This window comes from Abrus precatorius, unplaced genomic scaffold (genome assembly GCF_003935025.1).
Source record: "Abrus precatorius isolate BTA unplaced genomic scaffold, Abrus_2018 Scaffold10, whole genome shotgun sequence".
Taxonomy (NCBI): Eukaryota; Viridiplantae; Streptophyta; class Magnoliopsida; order Fabales; family Fabaceae; genus Abrus; species Abrus precatorius.
Window position 1 is genome coordinate 4,302,995 of NW_020874292.1, and position 9,731 is coordinate 4,312,725.

Consider the following 9,731-nt stretch of genomic DNA (forward strand, 5'->3'; position numbering starts at 1 on the left):
TCGAGACAAAACAAATCTTGTTTCATCAGGTCTAGTGGCAGGGTATACAGTGCTAATCATGGCATATCACTTGCCTACAAATAAATGCTAATGGATACAAACAGAGAACTGCACAATCTGTTTTCTTCATCCAAGAAGTCATTTTACTTCGAATTAAACATAAAAATTATGATCATCAAACTTACTCCCGAAATGACATCATGCTTAATACTACATAGTATATACACTTATTTTTCTTTCTAAAAGAATACTCGGGACAAGATAGATGTTATTATCAAATAGAATATCATGGGTAATCTTTCTTAGGTGATATTTGCTACTGGTTTTCAGAATCCATGAATTTCATGAGGCTGAATTGAGCTTTAGTATTTGCATATTTAGCTTAACTATTTTAAATAAATGCTCGTTTATTTTATTTTTTTCTAAGAAAATTATAAAAAAAAAAGTGATTATTTACCGCCGAAATAAGCTATACACTAAACATGTACTTGTTTACAACCAAGAAACAAGTTGCTCCGGCATGCACAACAGGTATAGGCACCGACGAAGGAATATAAAAATAACAAGCGAAACAGCAATATCTGAACTACTACCACCGAAGTAAATGTTCCATTTAAATATCTTCGCTCAACAATCCATTATATGGACAACAAATCCTTATATATGGAAACAAAATTACATATGAACATTAAAGACAAAACAAGGAAAACAAAACCAGCAAAGCACCCTTGAAACCGCAATGATGCACGTTGACTCAAGGGAACTGCAAATTGTCACATGTCCATTAATAGCTAGCCAAAATTTTAAGCTTCAGTTAAGCCGTTCTCTAAACGTGTAAGCTGGTAGCAGAACTTGATGCAAATATTAGGAAAATAACAAAAATACTAGAATCAGTGACTTCATTTTGGTTATGTACCTCAACCTCCAAAAACCCTTGTAAGGCTCCTCTATAGGCAAAAATTGTGAGCCCCCTTTTCCTACCGGCTCCAACTCCTCTCTTGCGCGAACAAAAAGAAAATGTAAATATACAGTCTTGGAGTTGACATGCAATATTCAACTGTTAGTGCATGAGGCTAAATCAGTCAGAGTTTCTTGAGGAACTCAATGAAGATTCTATTCCATTAGCAGACTCTTCTCCAATTGTCAAAGTTGACGGATTCCCTTGGCTGCGATTTTCCTCATTACCATTAATGCGAGATTTTCCAGGCCTCACTCTAATATTGTTACCCAAGGGGAAAGGTTCCTGCAGAGATAGATTACGTCCATTTTGTCTCAGTATACAATATCAGCACAAGAACCAGGTATAAAAACTCAAAAATTATCGCACGCTCATATAGCCTTTCTGATGCACATAATGCTAGAAACAGTTAAAACCACAAAAACAGACTGCAGTATATAGCCATCAGAAGCAGCTCAAATCAGACTCAGAACCATAATGCTTTAGTTATTTGTAAGTCAAATAATCGTTAACAAAGTATTCCTACAAGAAAATATTTCTTGTCAAACCCAATGCATGTTATCATTAAATGTCAGGCAAAAAACTTTTAAGAGAGAAAGCCTGTAATGTTACTATCATTTTGCTTGTATCAACCCAATGCATTAATAAAGACATCATTATATCGGCTCTTTGAAACAAAATATCAGTACTATGATAGTTCCATTATAAACTGTAGTCAGCAAAAGGAAATTAGTTACAGCTGAAAAATGAAGTTGATTTACCGGATCGCCAGCATTTGGCCCATCTGTATGGAAGAGAATAGGGCGACAACGTTTATCTTCATTCATCAGACTTGAATTCTGGAAATGAGCAATAAGCGCAGATTTTCCTTGAATCCGGGCATAGGCTAGTACAGCTACCTTTTCACTGTTGAACTTCTCCCATTTTTTCCCATTAAAAGCCTGGACAATGATTCTTATCTATTAGATTTATCAACTAATAAAGAAACAAAAAGAAATGAATCAACTCAGAATTCATATCACAAAGATAAAAAAATCAACACAGTATTGCATAAGGATTCCCAAATAACCTTGTGGAATGGAATAATTTGACCCGGATCAATCATATTGATGAATGCATAGCCAACATTACATTTGTTCTGCAATCATTTGTAGAATTGACTTAGAAACACATTCATGATTGCTTCATTTAAGGAAAGTGTCAACCAAGTCCAAATAAAAGCTTGCCTTGAAATCAATTGGCAAATACAGAAAATCATAAGTTCCTCGACACTGCTCATCTATGGCAGCAAGAAGCATCTTTGAGGTATACCTGTCAAAATATTTAAACAAATATAATTATAAAAAAGGGACAAATCAAATGATCAGTGCCAAAGAATTTGCATCCTTTAATCCCTGTAAAATTTGTAAAATCTGTTATAGAAAATCGATTAATCAATATAAAAGTATATGTATAATATGCACAGGTATGTGAACAAACAAAATAGAGAGTCCGCATTTGTAGGATTAATGCAGCCAAAATGAAAAGGGCAAAGGCCAAATAAGCAATTGCCTAGGTAACTAATAATCTTGCCAGTGCAACATTCTTTTGTAAGAAAAGGATGAAAAGATAACAGCATAAGCACCAAAAATGCACAAAAAATAGGGAGACAATTGGCATACTTATTGGGAATATTTTTTATCATAAGTGTTGTTCGGTTGTCTTCCCCACGCAATATGCGGCCTAGGTCGAGTTCATATTGTTTTTTATCAGCATTGTTAATGTTTGCTTCACTTCTACGGGGATAGAGATTTCTCATTCGTTCATTGGTAGAATCAAATTTAGACATCGAAATCATGGGAAGTCTCCCAGGGAAAACATGTGACAACTGCTTAGGAGAGCCCTGCCCAGTATTGGACGTCAATTCTGTACCATTCCCACCAACATGAGAAAATATGTTATGAGAAGAAAAATCAGGAGGACGCAACTGCCAGCTACCAGGAAAACCAGGACTTCCTACAGAACCCAATCTAAAACCAGAAGCATCAGGTGACTCTCCCAAGTAAGAATGTTGTCTTTCCCAGGGTGAGGCTGTAACAACTGGTGCTGATCCCACTTGATGGTCTATATGTGATGCTCTCAGCACATGAGGCGGTGTTCTAGGAAAGCTGGGTATCTGTGGAAGACAAGGAGCACAAGCACCATTAACAAAGGATGGCGTTTTCTGCCAAAGCATGCCATTTGATGGAGGTTGCTGATGCAAGTTGGAGCCATTCCACATATGATAAAGTCCATGATGGGGCCGACTCCCATTTCCTGAAGGTCCAAGATAAAACAAGACTTTATATATCAGCAATCAAATATAGAGCTATTAAATCTATATTAAATATTGCTTCGGCCTACAATTACCCAGCACCAGCACCTTCTACCACTTACAAGTTGATAGAAAGACTGACTTCAATACCATGATTCAATTCAGAATGCTTAATCTCATATACTCACAGAGGCAAGTCTAAATTAATTTAGATCAATAGTTAGCCTTCTAAATAACAATTAATTATTTTGGTGTTATTAAAAGAAAGGAAAAGAAAATATTTTTGCATCATCATTAAAATAAACAGTCAAGTTCATTATAGTAAGGTTCTAAATTCCTATTATGCCATTAAGCAGTATGTCCAACCTTTGCGACAAATTGGTCCCTTTCTATCACAAGTTTATATTCACAAGCAAGCATTTAAAAAGGGTTACAATGAAGGAAGCTTGTACATGACACTTTCTAAGCACATTAAACTTACCTCCTGCATTAAATTCTGCCAGGCTCCCAGTTGAGCTCATTCCCTGAATGTGCCTGATGTCAGATGATTCCATTGATCCAGTTGCCATATTGGCAGCCATGCTAATGGTGCTTGAAAAGCTGAAAGGACTGCCATTAGCTAAACTATCACGATATTCAGGCAAAGAATGAGGTTGGAACCTTGGAACGGATGCAAATTTCATTGCATCAATAGCATTACTAGCCTCACAAACACCAGATACTTTTCCAGCAGATGCCCCTCTTGCAGTCTTGAGAATGTTAGAATTTGCACAAAACAATGAGTTGTCAATAAAACCATTCAAAGTTGGCCGTGTCACAGAATGAAATCCCTGATTATATTCATTTTCCAAGGAGCCAGCAGATGCAATAAATCCAGATGACATTCCTGCTGTAAGTTATGTCTAGTGAGACCAAGAACATCTTAGCTGCATGAGGAAATAAAGATAAGTGAAAGAATAGAACGTCATACCCTTATGTCTTAAGGATAAGCTGTCACTCAGATTATGACCAAGATCAGGTTCATCTTGTCCCTTCTGAGACTGCTGCATCATACTACAAAAGCAAAGTTTCGACCATTATTAAGATATTTTTCCATGAAGGTGATTGATAATAACTTTACAGTGGCACTCTATTAACCACTAAAATGTGAGAATGCAAGTAAAGGTGGTAAGAATAAACATGAAGTTACTATAGAAAACAGTTGCAGAAGTTACTATAAAAGAAGAAAATTAAATTAAAAATAAAAAAGAAGTGGTAATAGCCACCATGTTGCAATCCTGGGAAGGCCAGGTTCAAGCTTGATGTGCTTCCCAGCAAAGCAGATCCCGTTCAATGCACGAAGAGAAGCTTCTGCAGCTCGAACATCATAAAATTCGATGAATTTGACATGATTCATTTGTGGAAATTCATATATCTGCAATTACAGACACAATATTTAAGAACGCTTGTATAAGCTTTTAAAACACAAACACCAAAAATGGATGAAAACCAACAATCAACAACTTACTTCTCTAATATCTCCATAAAACCCAAAAATCTGTTTAAGTTCATCATTCAAAACAGATGAATCAAGACCAGATATCATCAGCGTACCATGGCCAATATCCTTCTCTGGAGCATTGCCCTAACATGTCATCAAATTGAGATATATCTATAAGGAAAGCATAAAAAATAGGCACACAAGCAACTAAACAAACAAAACACAAGAGCAGTAATAGTAAAAGATGATAAGATGAACAATAAAAAAACCAACTTTATCCAAATGATAAGAATGGAAAAGGAATTATGCATTAGTGACAATGATACCTTTGGAATTGAATAATGTATATCAAGTTTCCTAGATCTCAATGACCTATTTTGAAGTGCTTTCATTGCATTTTGTGCAGCCCTTAGGTCATAATAAGAAATCATAACAAATCCACGATGCTTGCAGGCAGTATAAATGGTTCGGATATCACCATATTGCTGCCAACACAAACAAAATAGTCCATTTACATGACATTATTAGAAGTATAAACGCTTCCATGAAAATTTCAAGTTAGCATTCACCAGCATAAAAGAACAAAGGTTCACCTGAAAGAGAGCCTTAAGCTCAGAGTCTTCTACACTGCTATTAATGTTTCTAACAAAAAGTGTTCTAGAAGATTGTTCACCAAAAGGAATTTTTCCTTTAGAAAATCCAAAGCAATCAGGATCTCCATCCACACAAGTGGTTTGTTTTCCTGAAATTAGATGTTCATCTCCTTCTAACTCCATGCCTCCACCACTGCTGAACAAATCAAAATCTTCAAAATCATCATTTGTTCCAGTATGAGCACTGCATCCTAACTCATCATTGACTCCAGAAAATAGGTCATCTTCATCAGGAAGGAGATTTCCAATAGTGTCAGCCTCAATTTCTTCAACAGATTTATATGGTTCTTCCTCAGGAAGGGAACCAACAGTAATGGGTTGATCGGACAACAAATCATTCCCCAATAACCTCACTGCATCATGTATGCATTCGCAAAGTAAGACAAGGGTATCAATTCAACTAAAGCAAAATCGCAAAATCTAAAACAAATAGAAAACTTTTCTTAGTTTCATCTTTCTAGTGGGGTTTGATGAGGGGAAGGTGCCCTTCTTTGTCCTGCTTCAATGCAGAAGATAACTAGCATATATGCATCTATAACAATACACAGACAAATGAATGCAATGAAAACTCACATAAAGTATTAGGAGTAAAAGGAATCAGTACTTGATTATACAGCAATACCCAAGATACATGTGTGCAACTATCTTAGCATGCATGAAACAAATTCTTACACTTTTGGCTAAACATCTCAGACAGCGAGCTTGAGAATAGACTACTTTCACGTGATGCAGCATTGGTGACAATCTTGTTCCCAATTAAACCATATGAGCTAGATGCTGGCTGCCTCAGCACTTTAGACCGTGATTTTTTATGATAATTGAATGAATCCACAGAATCCTTTAGCATATCTATAATGCCTGCTTCTCCGCCAAAACGTACATCTTCTGTAATTTCCCCGGATAGACTACTCTGTGACATTGGTAAGCCTGTTTTTGCATTTGTTTCAAGGGGTGATGAAGTACTCAAAATGCTGCCAGGTGATGCCGCCATTTCACTCTTCCCTGAAATATTGAATATAGAACTTACTCTATTCAGAAATTAGTTACATGATCAGCAGAACACAAATAAGGATATACACAGACATCACATCATTACTACAATCCAAACTAGCAAGATAAAAAGAGGAAAAATCTTAATAATATCACTACCAAAATCACACGAGCTTCACTTTAGCAGAGAACAGTATCTAAATTCATGAAATCACTATCAATGATCCCAGTTATACCACAATGAAAATGTTGCAAGAACAAGATACTGAATTTACATATGCATTATAAGGAATATATCTATTAAAGGTTGCAGCAATTAGGTTGTCACCGCAAACACAAACAAATGTATTAATTTTAGAAGTCAATTACTCATGTTAGAACTTAGAAGTGCATGCAACATTGACGAGTTATATTCATTATTCCAGAAGAAACAAATAAGTATACATAGTTTTCAGCAGAAAGTGAAAAGAGTATGAGTTAAAAAAGACAAAATCAACAATTATTATCACCAATCACCATAAAGTGAAATAAATATACCAGTTTTAGAATTTAAGACAATTACTCATATTAAAGATACTTGTTAGCAACGTTGATGATCATTTATTCTGAATGCAAACAAAACATACAAAAAATTTGAAACAGAATATCAGAGAAATACTGCTTGGAAAGTACAAAAATGGAACATTTCAATTAAGACCTGAGCAATATCATAAAGGTGTCAAATAAGGTATACAGAAAAAACATACGGAAAGACTCTTCAAAAGTTTAACATTGTCAAACTCAAAATGATAGCTCCTTGCCAATTTCTAAACTGAAGTGTGAAACACTTCACTGAATCTTAAATATCTGTTAGTTAATCTGTTTGGGGCATTAATGATCAGTGTCAAACACAGGTAAATCAGCCACATGTAGGACCTTTTGGAACAAATAATGAATTGATTGACCTCACCTTGCAGAAAATGGTCATGAATAGATTTTGGCTTCCGTAATCCGAGATTCTTCTGGCCATAAAGGTTCAACACAAGTTTAGAAAACCACAAGTCAGAAAGGCAATTACATTGAGCCCATGGAGGACATAAATTGATTGCCATTTTTTAAAATAAAACTGAAGTCTTAGACTGTAAAATGTTTTATGGAACTGAATATCATTAACTTGTCAAGATCGTATGATAAATTTTGAAAATACCGAGAAAGTTAGCTTAATAATTACCTCGGAAGCATATGAAATTTCATCCAAAAAGTGGGATGAGGCAGAAACACCCCTCTGCTCCATTATTTCAAAAGGCATCCTGCAGCTTGTCTTTCAAATATGGAAAGAGAAATATTACTGAAAACCTCCTCCCTTGCTAGCTTTGTTAGGCTCGATTCCTCCTCATCTGTTGGAAATTCAAGGTCACTTGCTTGACAAAGAAAAGACAGATAACAATGAACATGAAAATCCATATCCCAACTGCTACTTGCAGAAAGAAAAATTCAGACCCAGAAAATATAATCTATCATAACAATCAAAACGTTACTAACATCAACCACCCCAACACCCCCCCCCCACAAAGAAAAAAAAAGGAGTAGAAAAATGGACTAATGAAACCCTACCAGACCCATTTCCTAGATTCAATAGCAAAATACAAAAAACTTAGTATAAAACTAAGCCTCAAATAGTTACAGCTTCAACTAAATACCACCAGAAGAAAAAAGAACACAGAATGATATTGGGAAAAGAAGAAAGCTCGTTGCTTACCTACCAACAACCTACTACGGTCTAGCCATTTGTTTGCCAAGAAAATGTAGAAAAATTAAAGCAAAACCATCCATGAAAAATTAGGAAAACCCCATTCAAATGTATCAACAGCTCTCTCTTTTTTTTTTATTTAAAACCGAAAAAAGCATCTAGCTTAAGTTCTGCCACAAAATTACTCTGATGAAGAAGGAATTTCACATGAAAGCCTCAAACATTAACAGATCAAGAGAAAAAACCAAAATTTCAGAGATGGAATAATCTGAAAATATTAACAGATCAAAAACATGAAAATAAGAGGTTCTCATCTGACCTCAAACTCATAGTAATAAGTGCCACCAAAGAAAACCATTCAAACGTCACAAAATAAAAAATTAAAAAAATACAAAAACACACACATGTACACCGAACCATAATTATTTTTTTTAGCTAACAAATTCTTACCTTCTCAACATGAACACAACCTCGCACGCTCGAAAAATTCAGATACCTTTCTTCCCTACGTTCCTCCACAAAATTCAGCACACTCCTCATAAGAACTCGAGAAGAACGAGGAAGAAACAAACTAAAAATTGAATCTCGTAAACGCTTTACAACATAGGAAATTCAGAAACAAGAGATCCCACAATGTTTGCATCCAAAAAAACCTCCTTCCCTCCGCATTGCGATCTCATAGGTTCCTCACCGTTAAGAAAAGGAAAACCAACAGTTTGTGCACGAAAACAGCTTCTTCACACGGTGAGAAAAGAAAAACAATCAAAATTGGAAGCTGAAATCAGAAAAAGGGAGGTTCCGGCCCAACGCCGGTGAGAGAGGAGCGAAATTCCGGCGAGGTGAGGCTCGCCGGCGGTCGCTCTCTGGTTTGGAGAGAAAAAAACAGACAACGCAACAACAGAGGGTTTTTTTAGTCTTCTGTCAGAGAAAGAGAAAGGAAAAGGGTGTTAGTTGCCTTTGAAATGCAAAAAACAAAGAAAGTAAAAACAAAATTAAAATAATAATAATAAAGCTAGAAATGAGGGAGAATATATAGGCGAAGAGATAGTGGGTTGTAATAATAAGCTTAAATTTTTTCTTAAACCAAAATAACAAAATGAAACCTCTTTTATATATGCGATTGTGCTGTGTTTTCAGTTTCTTTGATGGAAGGTAGGGTTTGCATATCCAAAATCTAATTTTATTAGTTGCTTTTATTGTATATTTAGTTTTCATTATTTTCTCTAATTTTTTCTCCCTAAATGCTTCTTTTTATTACAACTATAGTTTCAATATCAACTGATGGGACAATGTGATTTTACTCATACCTAAGCGTCTTTTTTGGCTTGAGATTTTATTTTATTTTTAGATAATTAAAAATTTTAAGTAATGTTTTTAAGATTGTTAATAATATTTTAAAACTGTTTAAATTTGTATAAATAATCATTTATTTCTAAAAAATAAAAATTACTCAGTTCTTTAAAATTAGTTAAATCAAATATACATTAAGTATTGTTATTATATATTGAGTAACATCAAAATTATTTTTTATTTTAGTGTTAAATACACCTTTCTTTTTCTACAAGTGTAAAACAATAAGAATTTGTTATTTGAAATTTTAAAATCCCATGGTTACTTCTAATTCTATC

At 34.8% G+C, this 9,731-nt stretch overlaps 1 protein-coding gene across 4 annotated transcripts; it reads right to left on the reverse strand.

Moving 5' to 3' along the window:
* Positions 1-583: 583 nt before the first annotated feature.
* LOC113865455 (protein MEI2-like 1) lies at positions 584-9,108 on the reverse strand. Of its 4 annotated transcripts, none has more exons than XM_027500032.1 (15): positions 8,554-9,108; positions 7,585-7,750; positions 7,324-7,372; positions 6,057-6,386; positions 5,325-5,737; positions 5,058-5,216; positions 4,759-4,875; positions 4,517-4,665; positions 4,222-4,304; positions 3,733-4,140; positions 2,620-3,253; positions 2,185-2,269; positions 2,028-2,096; positions 1,720-1,899; positions 584-1,243 (listed from the first exon to the last, which is right to left on the reverse strand). In XM_027500032.1, exons 2-15 carry the CDS (start codon positions 7,660-7,662, stop codon positions 1,079-1,081), a joined length of 2,919 nt encoding a protein of 972 aa, XP_027355833.1. In that variant the 5' UTR covers positions 7,663-7,750; positions 8,554-9,108; the 3' UTR covers positions 584-1,078. The 4 variants fall into 4 exon arrangements, with proteins under 4 accessions (XP_027355833.1, XP_027355841.1, XP_027355814.1 ...); XM_027500040.1 differs by having other exon boundaries at positions 592-1,243; positions 3,733-4,137; positions 8,554-9,074; XM_027500022.1 differs by having other exon boundaries at positions 617-1,243; positions 3,733-4,137; positions 7,324-7,375; positions 8,554-9,074.
* Between the last annotated feature and the right edge of the window lie 623 nt (positions 9,109-9,731).

Excerpts from the sequence above, each read along its gene's own strand:
- LOC113865455 (XM_027500013.1), bottom strand. The coding sequence starts at position 7,465 with ATGGCAATCAATTTATGTCCTCCATGGGCTCAATGTAATTGCCTTTCT. Across the intron at positions 2,270-2,619 it reads ATAAAAAATATTCCCAATAA|GTATACCTCAAAGATGCTTC; the intron begins GTATGCCAATTG and ends ATATTTTGACAG. Across the intron at positions 1,244-1,719 it reads GGCCAAATGCTGGCGATCCG|GAACCTTTCCCCTTGGGTAA; the intron begins GTAAATCAACTT and ends CTATCTCTGCAG.